The sequence below is a fragment of the Sus scrofa genome, chromosome 7, assembly GCF_000003025.6.
Source record: "Sus scrofa isolate TJ Tabasco breed Duroc chromosome 7, Sscrofa11.1, whole genome shotgun sequence".
Classification (NCBI taxonomy): domain Eukaryota; kingdom Metazoa; phylum Chordata; class Mammalia; order Artiodactyla; family Suidae; genus Sus; species Sus scrofa.
The window spans coordinates 77,032,214-77,057,545 of NC_010449.5; the positions used below are offsets into that span (position 1 = coordinate 77,032,214).

Below are 25,332 nucleotides of genomic sequence, written 5' to 3' on the forward strand. Positions count from 1 at the left end.
GGGCATAGCAATTATTACTCCCATCATTTTCAGCACCGTTCAGGTATCTCTTACTTCCCAAATATTCCCAGACACAACTTTTAGCGGAATAGTCAGAGGTCTCTTCCTTGCTTATGTCTCCATGACTCCGAAGGGTCAGAGAAAGATGCCTCTGCATAGGAAGGGGTCCCTACTCTCCTGCAGCCCTTTGCCTGCATTAACTCTTTTCATCCCTCGGTTCACATGCCATGGAGGAAACATTATGTAACGTGATTCTCAAAAAATCTGAGGTTAGATGATGAGCTTCCCCCTCCCGTTGTTAGAGAAGGACACATTTGTAAAGTACAATAAAACTAATTGCTGTGACTTCTTGTTCACTGATAACGGTACAACTGGCCTTCCAACTGGAAAGCTGGACAGGATAAATGGAATGATTTTTGGACATTGGACTACAGGTAGCATGAGAGAAGGAAATAAATGAGATGAATCAGGCCATTGTCCAATTTAAATCATGGAGGCCGGTTGGAGGCACCTGTGCAGGAAGGATTTCCCAAAAAAGAGCCCAGTTATCTCACTGTGAGATTGAGAGGTGTAGGAGTTTGGGGGTCACGAAGCACCTGGAACTTCTGGACTTAGGTACCAGAGAGAGAGATGTGTACAGAGAGGGAGAGAACTGCAGGGGCGGGGGTGATCTGGCTCCTTAGCCGAGCGCTTCTCTGCAGCAAAAGAGGGGAAAACACCGAGTTGGGAAACCTCCCTGAGATCATCTCCTTTGAGGTCCCTGGACCAATCCTGGAAGACAGCAGCCTTCCACCTGTAGATTTAGGAGCGATGGGTCAACTTACACAGGCAACTTGGTGCTGGAAACACCATCTCTTCCTCCTTGACCCATTCCTGTTTTAGTCCACCTAAGGAGTTTCTTTTGAAAAGTCAGGATTAGATGCTTAATAGTATTAGCCAGGCTCATTCAGTCCATGGGCATGTGCTGGTATTTAGGTGTCACCTATTTATTTGTTTTATTAGAAATTCAAGACTCTCCATGGAAAGTACTGTTGGCTCCGTGTCTGTCAGCTTGTTTGTCTAGGTTCCTGTGTAATAATGTATGCCAATGCAACAGGCAGGAGCTTCAACGGGGTCATTCTCATTGTTTGCCATTTCTCTGGGATTAGGTGTACTTTGTGAAAAGATTTGTTTTATTTCTTAATGAAAAAGAAATCAAAACATTCTTCCTTTCTCAGCATTCTCTTCTAATGTAGCAAGGTAAGGATCTGGCATTGTCCCTGCAGTGTCTTAGGTCATTGCTGTGGAAAGGGTTCAGTCCCTGGCCTAGAACCTTCCACATGCTGGTTGCATGGCAAACCGAACAACCAACCAACCAACTAAACTGAGGTGAATTTAGGTTCTCTTGCCCAACCCCACCTGTGCTGACACAGGCCTGCCTCTTCCGGGCTCTGACAGTCTATTTCTCCAGGGCAACTATCTCATGCCCAGGAGTTTGTGGGGCTTCCACAGGCCCCCACACGCCCCCAGAGCCCCGTGGGGTTCCTCAGAGCACAGAAATACACTGCTGAGTCCCTGAGCTCTGAGGCTGTGACCGTGAGGCTGATGGCCCTGGTGGCTTTCTGGAAGTTCAAAGAATACCGACCCTCTGTTGAGTTCTGCTCATCATAAGACAACTCCTGACGAAGAAGGAACATCCCTCTCCTGCTTGGCGGTGTTGGTACCAGAAGAAACGGCAACAGTAAGTACCAGCTTCATATACACAGTCCAAGGTTGCCACCTCCTCCTCCACCACAGAAATTGCAGACCAGGCTTGGGCTACATTCTGGGTGGTGCTGGATCCTGCAGGAAAGAGGAAAGAAGGAGACCGAGCCCTTATGTGTAACCATGAGGGGAGAAGGGATGTAGAGTCCCAGGACCCAAAGCCCCGATTCCTCTGCCCATTATCTCTCCCTTCGTAGCCTCATCTACCCCTTCCCATGACCTTGGAACTGAAGGTGTTGGGGAAACTGCAGAAACCGTGGCAGTGGAAGGAGACAAACAGCACTCGGAGATATGGAAAAGCAAGGTTTATTCAGCACCGGTGCGGGCTCAGAGGAGTCACCTCCAGAGTCTGAGCACCAGGTCTTTGTTTTTAGTAACTTTTATACACTACAAGGTCTTGAATTTCCCATGTAAGCATCCCGGACCTCCCCCATCCCCAAGCAGACAATCTTCCTCCCTACGAAACTGAGCGGGCAAGGTTACAGAAGCGGAACTGATAAGCAATGTTGGGTACCTGATTAGCAGGGTTGCTGGCTTGGATACAAGGTACACAGTTGTTACATTATTACAAGAAGGGTGGTATAGTGATGAGCATAGCTGGAAAGGCTTGCAGCTGCCTTCTTAGCCAAGGGGCGGGGGTGTCGTTCTTTAGTTAAAACTCTATTTCAAAGGGAGCGTGAGTCCTGTGCGTGTGGCCATCCTTACCAAGACAGGCAGAGGCCAAGATGCCCTCAGCACGCTGGCAATCAGCATATTGGGAGCTCTTCCCCAGGGGGAAATGTCCTCTGTCCTAACTCAAGGGCAGGTCTTAATTCCGTCCCCTGTGCTCAGAGGTGCAGACCAAGTTACTGGGCTGGGTGAGGCTTGTGCCCCCACCCAGGAAACTGAGTCAGCAGATACAGGGCACGTTTGTCTGTGTCATGACGCACGCTCCCTTCCTCCCAGGGAGGAAACGCTAGGCTTTTGCACAGCAATTTGTCTAATGATAACTCTCAGGTTGGAAATAAACATGGCAGATTGAACCCTCTTCCGTCAGTTCCTCTTGGATCAGGAAGTAAAGGAGAACAGTATATGGGGTTTTGACTTGCCAGCAGAAAAGCAAAAGACGTGTTCTGACCTTGCATGGAATCCAGTAAGTGTTCCCTGAGCATCATGTTGTTGCTAATGAATGATTTCACATCACACCTCTTGAGTCACAAAATCTGTCAAACCTGTGCTATGTTCACACAGCAGCAGGGGGAAAAGACACGCATATGTACACTCATGAGGTGTGTAGAACCCAAATAAATTAAGAAAATTTTACTCAGTGCCTGAAGACAAGAATCCTGGTGGAAACTCAACAGGTATTTCTGAATCTCTACAACTCTCCCAAACCACCTACATGAAGAACGGTGTAAACTGGGCTAGATAAAATCCTACAAACAGACAACGTTGGAGCCAAGGCATTGTCAAGAACAACAGAAGCCTTCTTGTCCAATGTCAAGGGTTCAGTCTCCAGGGGCATTTGAGCTTTGCATCAGATTCAGAAAACTCTTTGCAGCCTCACAAGGATGGGACTTTGGGCTCACTGCTCTCGTGAGAGGTCCATGTGAACATTTCCCAAAACCCCAGGCTTCTCAAATTTTAAATGTTACTCTCTTCACAAACTATGTGTTTAGCCTCAGACACGAGGATAGCCTGGAATACCTCTTATCCTCATGCTCAGCTTTGCTAGGTAACTTGAACTTGAAACCCCTAGAAATTCGTGAAGCCACCAAAACCGATTCTGCTAACACCAGCGCTGAGGCTTCTTTATTGTGAGAAAATTGCCTCTGACAGTTTTTCTTTGGGCACAAACTCTTTATGTGCTTAGAAAAATACCAAGAATCAATGAAACGTCCCCATCATGTTGCCATCATTCCTGTATGTAGAATTGGGTAAACAAATCAATTTTCATGAGATATATCCTGTAGCAGAAAGAAAATGCTGTGTCCTACACGCTCAATGAGGATTTTTTGGGTGTATTTCTGTTTGTATTGGGAGTAATTTTAGCTTGTTTTTGAAAACTATAGTTCCCATTTCCATGGCAAGTACACGTTTGTCTCCAGATAACAGCCCCAGAGGCTCAGCCATGGCCCCGAGAATAGCCAGACTGTTCCATCAGAGAGCATCTGAGCTACTTTGTGTTTCAAGAACATAAAAATTGGTGACTTCCTCTTCTGGCTTCAACATGCAGGTATCTACATAGACTCCAGTGATTGGCAGTTGGGTAAAGTATTGCTTTGATTGTTGCCTTAACTGCCTTTTCATCAAATGAACACTTCAAAATGATGCGATCTAAGAATTCCAGCCTATTTGGAGTGAAGAGAAGAAAGATGTCTTGATGGCTCCATCAACTGCTTGTGGAGAGTATTAGTCATGCATCAGACAGATTTAGGTCCGAGCCCAAGCTCTGCTCCTCCGTGGAGATGCAAACTTGAGGAAGTTGCTTGATGCACCTGCAACTTCATCATCTGTCAACTGGGACTGTGACAGTATTGACCTAGAGAGGTGGGGAGTGGTACAAAATGCTTTGCCCTTTGCCTATAGAACGGTAGTGCCACAAATACAGCTTAGTGAGTGAATCAGCTAATCTGCGAAAGAAGCATTGTTTTCCGACGCATGTCATTTAATGCACTGCGTTCTAAAGTCTTAAAGCTGCAGACTCTCTGTCGTGTAAACTCTAGTTCCAGCCTTTCTGCAAGTGACTGAAACATATGAGTAGCTGATCCAAAAGATTTCTTAAATGAATGCAGGTATAACTTGGAATGGTAATATCTCCCATTGGTGTAAAGCATTCTTTTAAAGAGTTTCTCCTCAGGCATTTACTCATTTTATATCAAGAGAGAATGTTGGTACTATATAACACAAACAAAACTAAAGAAAACAAAACATAAGAGACAACAAAGCAAAAGCCAAAACTCATAATTCAAAGTTTATTAGAGTTTAGAGTGACAGAGCTAGTGTACATGAATGTTCATTGCAGCCTTGTTCGTAACATCTAAAAAGTGGAAACATTGACTGAATGGCCAAGGGATGAATGAATAAAGAAACTGGGGTTTTCAGACGGTGGACTGTTACGCCACCACAAGAAGTAGGGAAGTACTGTTAACTGGACAGACCTTGAGAAGATTCTGCTCTGTGAAAGACGGTCACCAAGGGCCAGACACCATATGATTCTATTCCTGTGGTACTAGAACCTGTGGGTACTAGAAATATCAGGACAAAATGAGACAATTAGGAAGCTGGGTCTTAAAGAAGACGGTGATCTTTATGGGATCCCAGAGGCTGAGTTCCCATGGGTCAAAATAGACCTATGATCCTAGGGCCCAGAAACATGTATTTGTAGTTCTAGGTTCTATTTCTTAGGGAGAGCCTCAGGAATCAAAGAACCTTCAGGCCCCGAAAACTGCATGCAGACCCATCAGGCCCAGTGAATCATGCAAGACGGACAAAGGACAGAGGACATGCAGGGATCTCCAGGGTGTTAGGACAAGCGTCTCTTGCTGAGCCACATCCCCGGAGGGTTTCCATGAGAGGCACACATTTCTCTGGTTTGTGTTCCTTTGGTGGAGAAACTAGGGACTACTGTAAGCCCTTGGGGGTCCCAGTGAACAAGAGTCCATGTGTGTCCTCGTCTCTGCATAAACAAACACATGAGTGTTTCCTTGGCCACTGAATCGGACTCACTTCAGAAGGACCACAGGCATAAATGCCATGATAGAATCAAGACATTAGGTTATGCAGTCCTGGCCATGTCCAGAATCCAGAGTTTCTCAAAGCACAGATCTCAAGTCCAGAAGTGGGATGATTATTGAGTGTTCTGTAAGAGCTGCCGTGATGACAGGAAGACGCTGGAGCTAGTGTCACTTCCAAGAAATTCTGTGCCATCTGGAGGAAAGAGGCTGGGCTGAGAAGAAAGGCATTTCTGAGACGAGCTCTTAGGTTCCTCTTAAACTGCCCTGGCCTAGATTCCTCTCTGTCCAGCAATCCAAGAATTCCAAGGATCCTGGCTCTGAGCATCAGAGCTGGAAATACCCTGAGGATGCCTCCAGCATGCCAGAGCAGAGACAGAGAAGAACCCCCGCCTCCCAGGGCAGCCCACAGCCAGTCCCCACCTGTGCCCTCTGGGTTTGTGCTCGGCTCCCCCTGCAGCCCCTCTCACTGTGTCACTCACGGCACAGTAATACACAGCCGAGTCTGATGTTTGCACTGAGCGTTTCTGCAGGTGGAAGGTCTTGTCACTCTTAACCAGAGTGGCCTGGAAACCTTGCTCCTTGGGCCTCGGGTTTGCAGTTGACCCCTTCAGGAGGAGTTGAGGAGCTTTGTTGAGATACTGGACGTACCAGAAAAGATAGGGATCTGAAGAAATGGTCTGGTAAGTGCAGCTCAGTGTCAAAGGTGCCTCCTCTTGAAGAACCACTGAGGCTTCTGTCTGGTTCACTGAGTCTCCGTTGGTCCCTCCTAGAAAAGAATCAGTTTGTTACATTAGTCGTGTACAGAAGGAGAGTGTTTAGGAAGAGAGGACAACGTGAAAGTAACCAGGATTACAGGAAAATGCAAAACCATGAGCATTTAGGATCAACTTGTTACTTACTGATGACTAAGAAGATCACAAGAACGGGGTGAGTGGCAGAAAGCATGTTAGCAAAAGAAACTAGGCCTTGCTCTCTGGAATACACCGAAACTAACAGGGCTAAAATCCAGCGAGAACTTGTGCAAACGTAGAGCCCCTCCTGCCCAGGAGCAGGCAAATGCCTTGTGGCTGCCAAGCAGCAGCCCCTGCATCCAAACCTGCACCGCATCTGAAGGAAGCCCTGCCCTCTGGTGGCCATTCTGCAAACTGCACCACACCCGCTTCTGACCTATTCGTTCTGATGTTAACAGCCTGAGCAATCAAGGAGAACAGGGCAGGACTCTAAGCAGAAATTGCTAACAAACATATTGCTCTTATTGAATGAGTTCACATCATGCCTCCTCAGTCACAAAACCTGTCAAGAGTGTGAAATGTTCAGGTAGCAGCAGCAGAAAACAACAACAACAACAATATATACAAATATACATGTGTGGAAACAAAAACAAATTCAGAAAATTCTACTCAGTACCTAAATACAAGAATTCCTGTGAAAACTCAATACATGTATTTCTGAAATACCCCCTCAACTTCCAAACCACATGCATTAAGTATGCAGGAAGTTGGGATAGTGAAAAATCCTAAAAATAGAAAACTGTGGGGCCAAAGCATTACCAAAACAATAGAAGTGCTATTGAAAATACCAGTAGAGTTCAATCTTCAGTGGCATTTATCCCTTGCATCCTACTCAGCAAATTCTTTGCATCCCTTAATAGTGGGACTTGTGGCTCACTGCTCTAGGTAGAGGTCCATGACAACAAGTAATTTCCAAAAGAGGCGTTACATCAAATTTTCTTTTCTTTCTTCCTTTTCTTTCTTGTTTCTTCCTTCCTTCCTTCCTTTCTTTCTTTCTTTCTTTCTTTCTTTCTTTCTTTCTTTCTTTCTTTCTTTCTCTCTCTCTCTCTTTCTTTCTTTCCTATGGTCACACACACAGCATACCCAGGTTGTCAGGCTAGGGGTGGAATCAGAGCTATAGCTGCCAGCCTACAGCACAGCCACAGCAATGCAGGATCCAAGCTGCATTTGCCACCTACACCACAGCTCATGGCAACGCCAGATCCTTTTCCCACTCAGCAAAGCGAGGGATCAAACCTGCAACCTCATGGATGCTAGTCAGGTTCATAACCTGCTGAGCCACAGGGGGAATTTTTCATCAAATTTTAAATGTAATTGGTCATCGCAAATCAATATGTCAAAAAAAAATCAATATGTTTAACCCTAGATGTGAGGATAGCCTCACATTCTTTTTAGCCTCACTTTCAGCTTTACCAGGTAACTTTAACTTGAAAATCTGAGATATGCTTGAAGCCACTAAAATGAATTCTGCTGAGACTAGACTTAAGGCTTTTTTTTATCATGAGAAAATTGCCTCTGGTAGTTTTTTCTTTGGCACAAATTATCAATGTGCTTAGAAAAATCACAGGGAGGAGTTCCCATCTTGGCTCAGTGGTTGATGAACCAGACTAGTACCCATGAAGATGCAGGTTTGATCCCTGGCCTTGCTTAGTGGATTAAGGATCTGGCGTTCCCATGAGCTGTGGTGTAGGTCACAGGTGCAGCTTGGGTCCCACATTGCTGACGCTGTGTTGTAGGCCAGCAGCTACAACTCCTATTCCACACCTAGCCCGGGAACTTCTGTATGCCGCAGTGTGGCCTTAAAAAAAGACAAAAGACAAAAAAAAAAAAAAAAAAAAAAAAAAAAAAAAAAAAGAAGGAAAAATCACAGAGATCAACGAAACTTCCCTGTGATATTGACATCATACCTGCATTTGCTAATTGTGGGAAAAAGGGCCTGTTTCTCTGAGACATACACTGTAGCAGAACAGAAAATGCTGTGTCCTACGCCCTCAGTGAGGAGACACATTTGCCACATCAAGTAGTTTTGTTTCTCTTGGAAAAACACAGTCCCTGTTTCCATGGCAAATACCTGTCTGTCTCCTGAAAACAGCCAGGGAGGCTCAGCCATGGCCCCTAGAATAGCCAGGCGGTTCAAGCAGAGAGTGTGTGAGCGACTTTATGTCTCAGGAACATAAAAGAGAGGGACCGCCTTTTTTGGCTGCAACATATATACTCCTGTGATGGGCAGCTGAGGAAAGTACAGCTTGGATTATTGCATTACATTCTTTTTCATCAAGTGAAAACTTCCCAATCATGAAATCTTAGAACGTGAGCATGTTCTGGGGAAGAGCAGACACATTTCTTGACGGGTCTACCCCCTGGTTGTTCAGAGTACTGGTCATGCATCCGCTTTAGGTCCTAGCCCCAGCTCTCCTCCTCACTGGCTATGTGCCCTCGATGAGGTTACTTAGCATCTCTAGACCTCAGGTTTGCCATCTGCGGAGTGGGAGTGTGATCCTGTCTCCCAGGAGAGGAGTGTGTGTGGGGGAAATGAAATGCTTTTCCCATTATCCATAAAACAGTCAGGGCTACAAATATTTGGGAACAAATACCGTTCGGTGGGTGAATAAGGTGATCGTGAAAGAAGCATTATTTTCAGATGTTTGTGTTACTTGGATGCACTGTGTTCTGAGATCCTAAAGCAGGGGACACTTTCATGTAAACTACAGTCCGAGCATGACTTCAAATGACTGGAAAATATGGGAAGGTGCTGCAAGTTTTTTCTTAAATGAAAGCAGGTATAACTTAGAGTGATATTCTTATACATTAGAGCAAATCTTATTTTAAAAGAGTTTTATCTCATTTTATTATTCACTTTTAGAATTTCACTTTTGTTATTCACTCATTTTATATCAAGGAGAAATGTTAGTATCATAGAAAACAAACAAAAAAAACCCAAAGAAGAAAAAAACCAAGAGAAAACAAAGCAGAAAGTCAAAACTTGTAATTCAAAACACCTTAGAGTTTAGATTGACGTAGCTAGTGTACATGAATGTTCATTAAACCATGGTTCATAGTATCTAAAATGTGGAATCAACTGAATGAATGGCCAACAGGTGAAGAATAGATAAAGAAATCTGGGGTTTTCAGACAGTGGACTGTTAGGCTGCCACCAGAAGTAGTGAAGTACTGTTACCTGGACAGACCTTGGAAAGATTCTACTGTGCGAAAGAAGCCAGGCACAATAGGCCAGACACTATATGACACTCTTTCCATGAAATGCCCAGAACAGACAAATCCATAGAGACAGGAAGTGGCTTAGTGGATGCCAGTAGCTGAGGGAAAGGGGGTCTGGGTGATGGCTCAGGGGCTCGGTGTTCTGGAACCAGACAGTAAGGACAATTGCATGCTCTGTGAACACGCTAAAAACCACTCAGTTACACGCTTACAAAGATGACGTTTATGATCCGTGAATTCTCTTAAGCAATGCTGTGATTTTAAAAGGGGTAAAATGTTTTAAGAAATAGAAATTAAAGAACGAAAACTAATAGAGGTGAAAATACTCAAATTAATAATAGGTGAAGGGAGTTCCCACTGTGGCTTGGTGGGTTAAGGATCTGGCATTGCTTCAAGTGCTGCCCATGTTCTGGCCCATGTTCAATTTCTGCCTGGGACCATCATATGCTGTGGTGGTAGACAAAAAATAAAAAAAAAAAAAAAAAAGACTACATGCTGGGTGGAAAGAGACCTATGTATAAGGAACCTACAAATGTCAGGACAAAATAAGACAAGTATGTTTCGGTCTTAAAAAAGAAGGTGACTTTTATTAGATCACAGAGGCCGAGTTAACGTGGATCAAATTAGGCTTGTATTTCAGGACCACTTATTATCCTGGGACTCAGAAATGTGTATTTCTTATTTTAAGTTCTTTTGCTAAAACAATTCTTCTGAAATCAAAGAAGTTGTAGGCCCTGCAAAACCTGTCAGGCCCAGTGAATCATGCAAGACGGATAAAGGAGAGAGTGGCTCAGAGATCTCCAGAATGTTAGGACAAGCGTCTCTTGCTGAGCCACATCCCCGGAGGGTTTCCATGAGAGGCACACATTTCTCTGGTTTGTGTTCTTTTGGTGGAGAAACTAGGGACTACTGTAAGCCCTTGGGGGTCCCAGTGAACAAGAGTCCATGTGTGTCCTCGTCTCTGCATAAACAAACACATGAGTGTTTCCTTGGCCACTGAATCGGACTCACTTCAGAAGGACCACAGGCATAAATGCCATGATAGAAACAAGACGTTAGGTTACGCAGTCCTGGCCATGTCCAGAATCCAGAGTTTCTCAAAGCACAGATCTCAAGTCCAGAGGTGGGATGATTATTGAGTGTTCTGTAAGAGCTGCCGTGATGACAGGAAGACGCTGGAGCTAGTGTCACTTCCAAGAAATTCTGTGCCATCTGGAGGAAAGAGGCTGGGCTGAGAAGAAAGGCATTTCTGAGACGAGCTCTTAGGTTCCTCTTAAACTGCCCTGGCCTAGATTCCTCTCTGTCCAGCAATCCAAGAATTCCAAGGATCCTGGCTCTGAGCATCAGAGCTGGAAATATCCTGAGGATGCCTCCAGCATGCCAGAGCAGAGACAGAGAAGAACCCCCCCCTCCCAGGGCAGCCCACAGCCAGTCCCCACCTGTGCCCTCTGGGTTTGTGCTCGGCTCCCCCTGCAGCCCCTCTCACTGTGTCACTCAGGGCGCAGTAGTACACAGCCGAGTCTGATGTTTGCACTGAGCGTTTCTGCAGGTGGAAGGTCTTGTCACTCTTAACCAGAGTGGCCTGGAAACCTTGCTCCTTGGGCCTCGGGTTTGCAGTTGACCCCTTCAGGAGGAGTTGAGGAGCTCTGTTGGGATACTGGACGTACCAGAAAAGATAGGGAGCTGAATCAAGGGTCTCATAAGCGCAGTTCAGAGTCATAGGTGCCTCCTCTGGAAGAACCACTGGGACTTCTGTCTGGTTCACTGAGTCTCCGTTGGTCCCTCCTAGAAAAGAATCAGTTTGTTACATTAGTCGTGTACAGAAGGAGAGTGTTTAGGAAGAGAGGACAACGTGAAAGTAACCAGGATTACAGGAAAATGCAAAACCATGAGCATTTAGGATCAACTTGTTACTTACTGATGACTAAGAAGATCACAAGAACGGGGTGAGTGGCAGAAAGCATGTTAGCAAAAGAAACTAGGCCTTGCTCTCTGGAATACACCGAAACTAACAGGGCTAAAATCCAGCGAGAGCTTGTACAAACTCCTCACTCTGAAAATGTGAGCCCATCCTGCCCAGGAGCAGGCATCTGCTCAAAAACAAAGAAACAAACAAACAAACACAACAACAAAAAACACAGCTAAAGACTCTCTATATTTGCAATAAAGAGGGCCAGTCTTCAGCTTGATAGATGTTAAAAGTCACCCCCAAACCACGGAATAGAACATCTTTGACAATTCTGAATTAATGTTACTCACTCAATATCAATAAGATCACAAGTCCTGAGCAAGATTTAAACAGCATAGCTTCAGGTTTCTTTTAGGGGGAGACACCAAAGCTGAGAGAACTATTCGTCTAGGTACTTGATCCTTTGGTGGAATCTTCAAGAAAATCTTGGCTCTTGTGTCTGCCAAATCCTGCCACAGGCTGTAAAAATGACAGATGTGCTCAGAAATGAAAGAGGACTTTGCATCATACCCCGGATAGAAGGGAGCAGCGCCCTCTGTGGTTCACCCTCTGTCCCTGCAGTCTGCTTTATGTCTTTGATTTTGATTTTGACCCCTGGAGTGAAGCTTAAGTTGGACGTTGTAGATGTAGAAGGGAAATAGGTATCTAGGGTGAGGGAGGGGCTCCAGGATGGAAGCACCTAATAATTCCTGCAGACTGCACAATGGTGCCTAAGGCTGAGACAGTGGGCAATTCCTCTGCCTTTAAAATGAAGCAAAGTATATTTCCCTTAAAGCTTTTGAGACTCAGCGTCTAATGTCTGTTCACACTGAGAATTGAGGTCATTTTAGGGAACTGTGGGTATAGGAGAGTGTAAGAAAAGCATGATCTGAGATCTCTTCTTGTCCTATTCCCTTGCTCATCCCCTGGAACCAGGGAGTGAGCCTCCTCTGCTTAAAATGTTCTTCCTCTGCCCCTACCTTTGCCTAGGTAACTTCTATTCATTCTTCAAGAACAAATTTACATGCCATCTCCTTGTGAAAGAACTCATCCAGTATTTTGGGCTGAATTAGTTCTCACCTCTTTTCCCGCCTTACCTTGTATACAGATCTATCCCTGCCATTTCCACATCATATTGGAATCATTTGCATATTGTCTTGCAAACTAGGCTCAATAGTCCTGAGATCAGAAACATAATCCTATTAGTCTCAGTAGCCAGTTTCTCAAAATACCCATCAGGCAGGTGCTCAAAAACTCTCTGAAAAATGAGTGAATTAAGTGGATGAGGGGGTGTGTCTGGGGTGTTACAATGACCTTTTTATGAAGTATAGCCTCTAGAGAACATAGGTCTTAGGCCCCTGGTGTGACAGCTTCTTCCAGAAGCAGATCCAAGATCTGAACAATTAAAACTTTAATGTGAGGAGTGATCTTATGCTGAAGAGTTGGTGTAGGCTCATTAGAGGAAATCTGTAGATATATGTCATTCAATAACTCAGTCGATTGAAATAATCGGGAGCTTAGGGAGTTCTCTGATGGCCTATCAGGTTAAGGCTACTGCGTTTTCGCCACTGTGGCTCTGGTTACTGCTGTGGCACAGGATCCAACCCCTTGCCCAGAAACTCCACATGCTGTTGGTGTAGCCAAAACAAAAGAGAGAGAGAGAGAACCTGAAGTAAATGTTGCAACTCTCATTAAAAAAAAAAAAAAAAAAAAAAAAGGAAGGAATGATTTGGAGCTTAATGTACAGTGTCTGAATTACTGTGATTAGTGATTTCTAGGAATTTTTTTATGGCCGCACCTATGGCATATGGAAGTTCTCAGGCCATAGCTGTGTCAATGCCAGATCCTGAACCCACTGCACTGTGTTAGGGGTTGAACCTGCACCTCTGTGGTGACCAGAGCCGCTGCGGTTATTTGCAGTTATTTGCAGATGCAAATAGAAGGATCGCAGTTGTTGAAATGGATAAAAGTGTCCAGAAGATTTTGGTTCTATATGGCACACAGACAGGCTAAACTCCAAAGAACCTATGCCACCAGAGATACTGCAGGCTTCCGTTGGAGGAGGTTGTATTACTAACATTCATTGTTTGAATATATCAACATGCAATTCAATACATGTAAGAGAGCAGCAGTAATTGCACAATATTTTTTTTTAGTGCTGAGTTTTTTGGTGCTTTATTATTAAATAATGCAGTTATATAATGCTGACTTAAATGGATATTTTTGAATAAGAGAAGTCAAAATCCTAGAAGTCACTGGAGTTCCTGCTTGGCACAGTGTGTTAAGAATCCATTTAAACAAGTGTGATGCTTCTATTTGTAAAGTGCCATCATTCCACTTGTCTTTAAGTTGATATACATAACAAAAAGAACACAAAAGCCTTAAAACCAAAGGGAGTATTCTAAGTTGGGTACAGATGATGGGACATATGCCTTTATTATTTTATTTTGTTGTCATCGAACAAAAAACTCCAAATCTAAAAATTCTCATGTAATTCCTACACCCCAGAGGTTGGAACATTTTTTTCTATAAATGGTCAAATACTAAAGAGTTTAGGATTTGAAGTCATATGGTCTCTGTCACAACTATTCAACTACGCTGGTAAAGCACAAAGCCTCCATAGCCAATAAACAAATAAATGGGCATGGCTGTTTTCCAATAAAACTTTATTTACAAACACAGGTGGCAGGTGGCTTTGCCCAGTGGGCCATACTTTTACCAACCACTGCTCTACCCCAAGAATTTATCCATAAACCTCCAAAGGTTTCTTTTTTTCACTGAATATTATCAAAGCTTTTTGAGGAGGCTTAACATAAAGAAATAGAATATGTTAATGGATAGAAAGAAAGAAGGAGGCAATTGAATGATCCTAAAGCCTAAGATACTTTGGTGGTGAGGGCTCATGGATGAGAAACATAGATACGGACCCTGTCATTAAAGAGCTCACAGAGCATTGGTGAAAATAGACATTATTTCTATATTATTTCTATGTTATTTCATTATTCCTAAGCTAATAAATAAAGGAGAAACTTCAAATTTGAAAAGACAGAAATCTATGATTCTAAAAGTGTCCACATGGAGTTCCCATGGTGGCATAGTAGGTTAAGGATCTGGCGTTGCCACAGCTGTGGTGTAGGCTGCAGCTGCAGCTTGGACTCAATCCCTGTCCTGGGAACTTCCATATGCTGAAGATGGGGCCAAATTTCTTTTAAAAATGAAAAAAAAATAAAATAAAATGACCACTGAGCTTCCTTCATCTACTGACTCTTGACAAACATACAAGAATAAGTAAGCATCTGCTGCTTTTTACTCTTGAAGGAAGGGAAGAAATTTTAGGAAAAGGAAAAAGAAGAAGAAAATCACCTAAAATTCCTATGAAGGAGTCACATAAGAGGGAAAAGGTGTCTTTAAGAAATGTAAGTCATACCCTTGTGCTTGAAATAGAGAGGGAAAAGACAGAAAGAAAGAGTTTAGGAACACATTGTGAAACGAGGCTGGAAAGGGAGAACATCCTAAATATGCAAAGTTTTCTAGGCCGTATTAAGAAGTTTTTTCTTTATTCTAAGAGCAAATGGGGATTCAGGTGACCGACATCATCAAATTTACACTCTGACAAGATCACACTCACTGTAGTACAAAGGACTACAATGAAGAGGGATGGGGTGAGTCGACTGTGCTGGGGAGCAAAGGATTAAGGTGTGTTTTTAATTAGGATAGTGGAGATAAAATTGGATTGTGGGGGTTGTGACATCTTCCGGAAGACTTTTAGCGGCAAACTCAACTGGACCAGGAGAGAGATTGGACATAGCATTTCAAAAATGAATAAATATGAATTTAAAAAAAACATATGAGTAATAATACACTCTAGACTGAGGGTATGGCAGAAACTTCTACTTGCCTATAAAATGCCCCTTCTTGGAGTTCCCATCTTGACTCAGTGGAAACGAATCTGACTAGTATCCATGAGGACACAGGTTTAATCCCTGGCCTCACTCAGTGGGTTAAGGATCCAGCGTTGCCATGAGTGGTGGTGTAGGTTACAGATGCAGCTCAGATCTGGCATTGTTGTGGCTTTGGTTGGGCTGGCAGCTACAGCTCTGATTCAACCCCTAGCCTGGAACCTCCATATGCCAAGAGTATGACCCTAAAAGAAAAAAAAAGCAGTAAAATAAAATGCCCATTCTGTCCTAGTTCTTACTAACAAAACCACAATTTTGATGTGGGTGGCAATATGTTGAAGTCAAAAAAAAAAAAAAAATTCCTGACATCCATCCCAGCCCCCTTGCATTGGGAGAGGGGTGGGGACATTGATAACATTCTGGTAAATGAAATGTAAGTAGAAGCTGTTGGGTGGAGTTTCTAGAAATGATTGACTCAGCCAGCATGTATCCATTTGCTCCTTGACTTTCTCTTTCCTTCTTCCAGGAAGGCATATAAAGTGGATGGATCTCTAGCAGTTTCTGCAAAGTATAAAAATAAAAGAGACACTATAAGGACAAGATATAGCGAGCTAGAAAGAAGCTCTTGACTCCTCATAACAGGGTGAAGCTAGCATACCAGCCCTGGACGGCATATGGCATATATGATAGAGTTTTGTTTTGTTTTTTTTTTTTAAAGGGCCACACCCATGGCATGTGGAGGTTCCCAGGCTAGGGGTCGAATTGGAGCTGCAGCTGCTGGCCTACACCACAGCCACAGCAACGTGGGTTCCGAGCCATGTCTGTGACCTACACCACAGCTCACAGCAATGCTGGATCCTTAACCCACTGAGCGAGGCCAGGGATTGAACTCCCAACCTCATGGTTCCTATTAAGATTTGTTTCCATCATACCATGATGGGAACTCGTATGCTAGGGCTTTTTTATGTGAGAGAAAAATAAACTTCACCTTGTTAAAAATATTATTATTTGAACTTTTTGCAATGAAGCTGAATCAACCTCTAACTGATACAGATGATGATCATCAAAAACATAATTCATCACTGCATCAGAGTCTTATTGAGTTAATGGGAGTGGATCTTAATAACCCGGGTCTTCACAGGAGCTCTGGGTGATTCTGATACAGGTGATGATGGTGGTTCAAGGTCTGGCACTGGGAACCATAGTCCTGTTCAACCTTTCCCTGCCTTCCCCCTGCCTTACTATGTGCCAAAAATAACCACATGGTATATATCAGCATCACATAAATACAAATGCCCTAACTTTCTCCACAAACACATTTTCAGCCATACTAAAACTCTATCTGGAAAACTATTCTTACCAGGAGCAAGAATAAATGGGTAGAAAATTGTTATGTATTATATAATAGAAGTATCCATTTTACAACACACAACATTTCAGGACTTGGCAGCAGAGAACGGAGATCTCTCACTTGTATGAGGAAAAATTATGACTTTTGGATAAATTCTCATCTCATTGAAGGAGAAATTGAAGATGGAAAATCACACAATTAGAAAATGGCAAAATCATATTCAGATAGTGTGTCTATTATTATACGAGGTTTTCACCCCTCAGCTTTAAAATGAAGAGTTTGGTTGAAAGAGTCCTAAGATCCTTTTTAATTCTAATGTCTGGTGAACCTACTGTTTCCTATACAGGGTTTAGAGAAATATAAAAATCATTGCATGCATGTCCAAGTCCCACCTAGATCAGGAGGGGGCTGCACAACCAATAGGTGAGATCTAATATTGAGAAGTCCTCCCTCATCCTCCACAAAGGACCTGGTAAAATGAAAGCTTGAAGGGTCTTTGGGCTCGTCAGTCCAAGTCCTTCATTTAGAGTGAGGGGACTTAAGGCTTCTATACCGATGATGTGTCTAAGGACACAGAGCCAGGATCTGCAGAGCTGAACCTGGCATTCCAGTTTTCAGCTCTAAATCCCAGGCCCTTTACCCTTGTCCTAGGTGCTGCCAGAATGGCAGGTATTTGAGGGGTCCTCCCTTTCATGTTGCCAGCTATTTGTAGACTCTCCTTGATGGGAAGACATAACCACCATTTCTACATACTCTTGGGGCTTCAAAGAGGCAGCTCTGGCAGGGTTTGTGTGGGGGACCCAAATGCCTGGTGAGCACTGTGCATCTGTGGCACAGAAGTAAACACCAGTGTGTGCAGCCTGGGAAGCCGTGATGAACAGGGAGCTGCTTTTGATGGAGTTGTCGAGTGTGACTCGGAGCCTTGCACTAAGTTTCTCTCCCTCATTTGAACGTATTAAAATCAGATGGGCAAAGTCTCTTCCTGAGTCCTGTTTATACCACTGCAAAATGGTTATAGTAGTTTTAATTTTATTTTTTTTTTGATTTTTGTTGTTGTTGTTGTTGTTGTTTCTATTTCTTGGGCCGCTCCCGCGGCATATGGAGGTTCCCAGGCTAGGGGTCGAATCGGAGCTGTAGCCACCGGCCTACGCCAGAGCCACAGCAACGCGGGATCCAAGCCGCGTCTGCAACCTACACCACAGCTCACGGCAACGCTGGATCGTTAACCCACTGAGCAAGGGCAGGGACCGAACCCGCAACCTCATGGTACCTAGTCGGATTCGTTCACCACTGCGCCACGACGGGAACTCCTATAGTAGTTTTATAACTGCAGTTCATGGTGGAATTTTCACCCTCCTGGATGCTCAGGGTCTGAAGATTCTGTTCTCCTTGTTGGCCATTCATCCCTAGGCAGAAACACAAGGCCAGAGGCTAGGAGTTAGTCACAGCATTTTCACTCTCTACTGTTTGCATTTTCTTCCATAATTTGGGGGTAAATTCCCCAGTTAACAAGGAGACTTTAACCCTAGCTCTTGTGGGCTCTGAATTTTGGCCACCCTCTCCCTGTCACCAAGAACCCCAACTCACTGGCCAGTTGAAGCCATAGAATCACCAAAGACATGGCCAGGAGTTTCTTCATGCTTCTTCCTTATTGGGCTCACTGAAGACTCCCCTTGGGGCCTGAAATGTAGCCAGATTCCTCAGTCTAGCTCTTTTTTCTGAATATATATCTAGTCCCTCTGGATCCCAGAGAGAGTCTCAGGTTTCTTACCTAGCCAATCAGAGAAAGCTCAGTCCTTTGCTTTCAATGTAACATGTTGATTCAAACCAAGAGAGTCTAAGGAGAGAGAGGCACTGCTACTTTGTGGTGCCAACATCCTCAGCTAACAGAATCAGCTGAGGAAAATGAAGCATCTTCAGAGCTGATTCAGAAGAAATGACAAAGCCATCCCATTCTCTGCCTTTACTGAACCCCAATTGCAGCCTAGAATAAGAACAGATACAGTTCAATTCATGTAATAAGTCAATTAAGAAAGAACCTTGGTGACCAGGATTTACAGAGTACCTCTGAGAAGCACTGTTAGGTTTCTTTTTTTTTTTTTTTTTTTTTTTTTTTTTTTTTTTTTTTTTTTTTTTTGTCTTTTGTCTTTTTTTTTTTTTTTGTTGTTGTTGCTATTTCTTGGGCCGCTCCCGGCATATGGAGTTCCAGGCTAGGGTTGAATCGGAGCTGTAGCCACCGGCCTACGCCAGAGCCACAGCAACGCAAGATCCGAGCCGCGTCTGCAACCTACACCACAGCTCACGGCAACGCCGGATCGTTAACCCACTGAGCAAGGGCAGGGACCGAACCCGCAACCTCATGGTTCCTAGTCGGATTCGTTAACCACTGCACCACGACGGGAACTCCAAGGTTTCTTAAAATTGCTTCTGACACTGTGTCTCTGAGCTTCCTTCCCCAAGCCCCTCCCTAATTTGCCTGATGCTGGAATGGATTGTATATAAGTCAGAGTTCTTAGTGACAAGTAAGAGAAACTGACCCTGCCTGAATTAGGTAGAAAATGAATATGTTAATTAATATTGGGTTTGCCTCAGAATATCCAATAGGTTTAAAGAACTGGACTTAAAAGTTATTGAACCAGTCTACCAAATATTTAAGAAAGAGTTAACCCTGATCCTTCTCAAACTATTTCAAAAAATTGCAGAGGAATGAACACTTCAGTGCAATCTGCTTCATCACTTTTGTCTTGTGATCCAGTAGATCCAAAAATGATACTTGAAGTTTCCATGGCAAATAGAATGAAGAGTTTAGGAAACATCAATAGGAGAATTGCAGCATAGTTCTCTGGTATGGGGGGAGAACATATATTCTTTTCATTGAATAATTATTCTCCTTTTGAGAAAAAGCTTCTGACTTGCTAATTTACCTTGGCAAAGTCTGAATATCTAACTTGGGAAAAACAAGTGACCATGCAGCCTGAACTTCCACCATTTACCAGGTGTTGTCTGACCGACTTAAACACAATGATGATCATGGCCAGCAGCAATCTAGCATCAAGTGGAAAAGGTATGTAAGAGACTGAGCTCAGGCAGACCCAGAAGGTCCAGGTTAGCTGTATGAGTAAGTGCCCCAGGTTCCTCTGATACACACTTTTCTTATATGGTCTATCCTCCCTTAACCATGCCTATAACCTCTTGGAGAGTTCTTTACGATCAGGAACTGAGGAAGAAGAAAATCAAGCTTATTTTTATATGGATTTGCACATTATGCTGGCACCACACAAAACTAGCACTGTAGCTCCACTCAAGGATGAAGGTGAAGGACAATCCTTCCCAACCATCAGGTGGTACGTTTTGGTTTTTCATGTTATCTAGAGTAAGGGATGGCCAGAAGTACTGATCCACAGTGATTCTTGTACTGCTGATAATGATTTTTCTGGATGATAAAAGACTTGGGAGTAACAGCATTGGAAGATTAGTGACAAGGAAATCTAAGGAAGAAGTATCTGGATGGACCTCTTAGAATCGGCACAGACTATCAAGACAATTATGTTCTCTGTGAATACTGACCAAGTGCAAATGACTACAGTGGGAGCTCTTAATAATGGACAAAATGATGCATTCTATGGATGTGTCACCATCTTTTCCCAGCCACTACAATGCTTGGCCAACAATCCCATAGACAAAGTGGCCTTGTTAGCAGGGTGGTAAGTTATGCATAAGCTCAAAAACATCTATGTCCCCTTACCAAGTTTGACCTGGCTAATGCTATTGTTCAGTTCCTAATCTGTTAACCACAGAGACTAGTTCTGATCCCCTGATATAGTCTTTCCCCAATGAGACTGCCCAGATACCTGATGACAGGTTGATTGCATGACATCTTCCAAGATGGAGATGGCTGAAATTTGTTCTCAAATACTACTAACTCAAAAAGATACATGCACCCCATGTTCACAGCAGCACTATTCACAACAGCCAAGACATGGAATAGTCAACAACCTAAGATGTCTATTGACAGAGGAATGGATAAAGAAGATGTAGTACATATATACAATGGAATATTACTCAACTATAAAAAAGAATGAAATAACGCCATTTGCAGCAACATGGATGGACCTAGAGATTATCATACTAAGTAGAATAAGTCAGAGAAAGACAAATGTCACATGATGTCAATTATACGTGGGATCTTAAAAAATGACATAAAAGAATTTACTTACACAAACAGAAATAGACCCACAGACATCGAGAACAAACTTAAGGTTGCCAAAGAGTAAGGCGAGGAATTTTGTATTAACAAACACACTATTACATATAATGTAGATAAACAACAAGGACCTACTGCATAGCACAGGGAACTATATTCAGTATTTTTAATAACCTATAATGGAAAAGAATCTGAAAAAGAATGCATATGTATAACTGAATCACTTTGCTACCCAACTGAAACATTGTAAAACAACTATACTTCAATAAAAAAATTGAGAAATAAATAAAGAAAAGAAAAAGTGGTTTTTCTACTGACTGGAGTAATTGATACCAATTACCAAGTAGGAATTGGCTTGCTGCTACATAACAGATATAAAGAGGACTATGTTTGGAATCCAGGAGATTTTCTAGGGGAATCTCTTGGCACTTTCATGTCCAATACTAAAGATTAATGGAAAATTACATCAACAAATAAAAAGGCCAGATCATTGAGTACTTAGATCCTTTGAGAGTGATTTGGGTCACACCACTATAACCCAAAGCAGTGATGGTACAGCTGAGGGCAGGGAAAATACAAAATATGTAATTTTAGAAGAAGCTATCTATGTCAATTGCAGTGTTGTGACCAAATCTAGAATCAAGGAATGCAGGAGATTTACATATTTTCTTTTTGCTCTTTATATGTGTGTATTCTTTTGTATACATTGCCATTTTCTTCTTTCTCCTCACCATAATTATTTTACATACAAATTGCCAGAGGTTAACTTTATAATTTAGTCTGTACGAAACTGTAACTGCATTTTCAGTGGAATTATCTCTGAATTTTAGAAGTGATTATGCAGCCAGTGATCTGTAATTACTGTTGAGACTATAGGTCTCCTTACTTGGGGGAAAGGATGAGAACTTCTTCAGTTGTTCAAAGGACAGCTTTAGTTTGTTAGATGGAAATTTCATTGTTTGGAAGTTCAAATGTGTGTGGAGGAGTATGTGCGAAAGATGAGGAACCAGGAGGATGGGGTGTACTAGTTAATAATTTATTGCCTTTTGGTTACAAATCTACCCTTCATGGACTCAGAGGGTGGTTCTGGACGTGTACCTTGTAAACACTTCTTCGCCAGCTGGTGTGATGTGATGTTTGTCAACAGAGGGAAGGATACTGTGAGGAGAAATGGCTCTTCTTTCAGGTCCTGGCATGTTTTCCACATTTCCTGCTTCTGCAGGGCTTTGCCATCCTGTAGGTTAGTGATGCTCACCTCCAGCAATGTCCAGTGACAGCCCCCCAGGTGGCTTCTTAGCAAGTTTCCCCAGCACCCCAGCGAGCTCAGCAGCACTCCTTTGCCAGCTTCCTGTAAATTGTGTTGGAACCCTGGGAGGTGTTCCCCAGCTTCTTTGCCTTCTCTTCTGGCACCTCAGCAAACCTCCCCACTCAGCCGACTACAGCCATACACTTTCCAGGGAGGTCTGAGCCATGGCCTTGTTAGGAAAAAGGGCTACTGTTGTACAATGTGTTACTTTTCTCAGAACTCTGATTTAGTCCTGGAGATAACAGCAGCACTCTACATATGCTATATTTATGTTCTTTTGAGTCCTTTTTTATCTGTTAGTAACTAATGCTCTGTTATTATTTAATCATTCTTTATATTAAAATTCCCTTGTTCACATTGCTGCTTTTTCTTTTCTCCTGGTTGGACCCTGATTTGGCTACTGTGAGTCCATAAAGTGCAGAGGGGAAAGTCATTAGCTGCAGAAAGGTCAGCAACCACATGTCACAAAATAGAATCCTACTCTTAAGGTATTGTTGCCTTGGTGATGAACACATGGGGGTGGTGGGGTGGCAGAGGAGTTGGAGAGATGCGACTGCATCCCTTAAACCTGGGGAGCCCTTCTAGGCAAAGCAAAGCAATTTTATGCTGTTGTTATATAGTTTTATTTCAGAAGTATTTTTCCAGGTACAAATGTATAGAACAAATACACTTAACTATTTTAAAATTTAATTTAGGCTGAGTAAGTAATGAGAATGTTCTTGAGCAAATTTTTGAGCTTAATTTATAGCTACTAGAGAACTGAAGACAGTGTATCTGAGAGGTAAACTCTACGTCAGTCTCAAGAAAGAAAATGCCCCACTGTGGCCAAACAAGGTACTTAGAAACATTTTCTGTAACTCTTGAGAGGTTTGTGCTCTGCTTCCCTTGTAAAACCAGTTACTGTGTCACTCAGAGCACAATAATAGATGGCTGAGTCTTCCTCTTGAGCTGATGGCTTCTTCAGATGGAAGGATGCCTCTTTCTTGTCGAGGTGAGCTGTGAAACCTCTGATGCTCTCTCTTGAGATGTGTTTCAGGAGTAACTGGAGGTGTTGTTTGGGGTACTGGACATACCAGAAGAGCACAGGACTCCCAGAATATGAGTAGTTGCACTTCACCTGCACTGGAGACCTTTCAAAGACAGAGATGTGGTCCTCGGGCTGAGTCACTGTCTGGGCTCTTGTTCCACCTGAAATACCAGTCCTGGATCAGGGATTGGCTTGTAGGGAGAGGAGAATTTTTTTTTCTTTTTTTCTTTTTGCCTTTTCTAGGGCCGCTTCCTGCAGCATGTGGAGGTTCCCAGGCTAGGGGTCCAACTGGAGCTTTAGCTACCGGCCTAGACCATAGCCACAGCAATGCGGGATCCAAGCCACATCTGTGACCTACACCACAGCTCACGGCAACGCCGGATCCTTAACCCACTGAGCAAGGCCAGGAATTGAACCACAACTTCATGGTTCTTAGTCAGATTCATTAACCACTGCACCACAACGGGAACTCCGAGAGGAGAATATTTTTGTTAAACTAATTCTAAATCAGAATACCAAAGAAAGAATAAAAAGAGACTTTACTCACAGAGTGTAAATATCATCACCAGCACTGAGATGAGGGTGGGCTTCATGTCTGAGCTGTGAGGAAATAGGAGGCTCCTTTCTGCAGATTTTTCCTGGAAACAGTTCAGCCACATGGACACCCTGCCAGATAAGTGAGTGTGTTTACAAGACATGCAGAGTAAAAACTCTTCCTCAAGGGGCTGGTTGCTCTCTGGTTTCAAACCAAGTTCAAGATGTGCAGCATCATCTTCTAGAGGCCAAATCTGATACTGCAGATAATCTTGGGCTTTAGGAAACCTTCAGTTCAGAAACAGAATGGAGATGGATTTTCTCCACAGTTGGTAAGACAAAGTGTAATGCTATATTAAGTGAAGAAGCATGTTGCTGGGTCCAGATAGAGAGATCAGTGGAACATAATAGAAAATCCAGGAAGGGCTTCTGTGGCACAGCGAGTTCTCCTGTGGTGCAGTGAGTTAAGGATCTGGCATGGACACTGCAGTGGCTTGGGTCACTGCTGTGGCACAGGTTCAATCCCTCGCCTGGGAACTTCCACATGCTGCAGATATGGTAAAAAAAAAAAAAGTATGGTAAATATTACCATATGAGACATGTATGGTGAAAACACCAGCCATGGCCATATGCTGTGGGCGAGGCCAAAAAAAAAAAAAAAGGAAGTCCAAACATACAAATTATTTATGGAAATTTTGTTACTATATACGTGAGGATGTAGATTCAATCCCTGGCCTTGTTCAGTGGGTTAAGGATCCAGTGTTGCTGTGATCTGTGGCATAGGTCACAGATACAGCTCAGATCCTGCATGGCTGTGGCTGCAGCATAGCCCAGCAGCTGTAGTTCCAATTCGACTCCTAACTTTGGAACTTCGGTATGCCACAGGCATGGCCCTAAAAAGAAGGAAAAAAAAAAGCGAGGAGGCAAAAGATGGTATATTCGATAAAATGTGCCTTCATGGATGGAGAGTCATCAAGAGATTAACAAATAAATTTGGATGCCTACTTTAGCATCTGTCATGCAATAACATCCAAATAGAGATCACTAATATTTTAAATAAAATTTTAAAAAGCTATATTTTTATCAATTCAGGATTAGCGTGAATTTTCTAAGCACGAGAAAGAATAAGGGGAAATATTGACAGAAATTTAAACTTCTGTACACGTATGTTACTGAAATATTAGTTATTTTCCATTTATCATCATTGATTCTGATCTTCCCCAGACCAGGAGTGGAACTTTAGAATTTTAGTTCTACAGGTTTAAAAAAAAAATAAGCCATTAAAAAAGTGACAATAATTTGACCTAAGAAGAAGGCAGTTCTAGAAAGATGGTAGATTAAAAATGTCCCTGATCCCCTGTGCTTAGCCAAGGAGCTTCTGTGGAATCCAGCCAGGCTGTGCCAGGAGAACCAAAAATGAGATATCCCAGTGAGGCTCCTATGTATATTTGGGGTCAGTTGCAGGGAGTTTGGCATGCAGAGATCACTCAGTGGACCTCTATGAAGGAAACTAGTTCTCCTGGAAAAGTCTCTCCTCTAACACCCAAAGAGCTGAGAAGAATGTAACAGATAGGCTGGGTCCCACCTGTCCTTA

At 43.1% G+C, this 25,332-nt stretch overlaps 1 protein-coding gene and 2 gene segments (V, D, J or C); all 3 read right to left on the reverse strand.

Moving 5' to 3' along the window:
• Positions 1–23,797, reverse strand: part of LOC102158035 (uncharacterized) — a 584,796-nt gene extending 560,999 nt beyond the window's left edge. Inside the window, 2 exon segments of the mRNA NM_001315790.1 lie at positions 23,084–23,365; positions 23,752–23,797. Coding sequence (NP_001302719.1) covers positions 23,084–23,365; positions 23,752–23,797 — 328 coding nt within the window.
• On the reverse strand, positions 4,634–7,191 carry LOC100523619. The segment is given in 2 exon segments: positions 4,634–6,225; positions 6,359–7,191. Coding segments are annotated over 2 exon segments (680 nt in total).
• On the reverse strand, positions 10,707–11,706 carry LOC110261601. The segment is given in 2 exon segments: positions 10,707–11,254; positions 11,388–11,706. Coding segments are annotated over 2 exon segments (543 nt in total).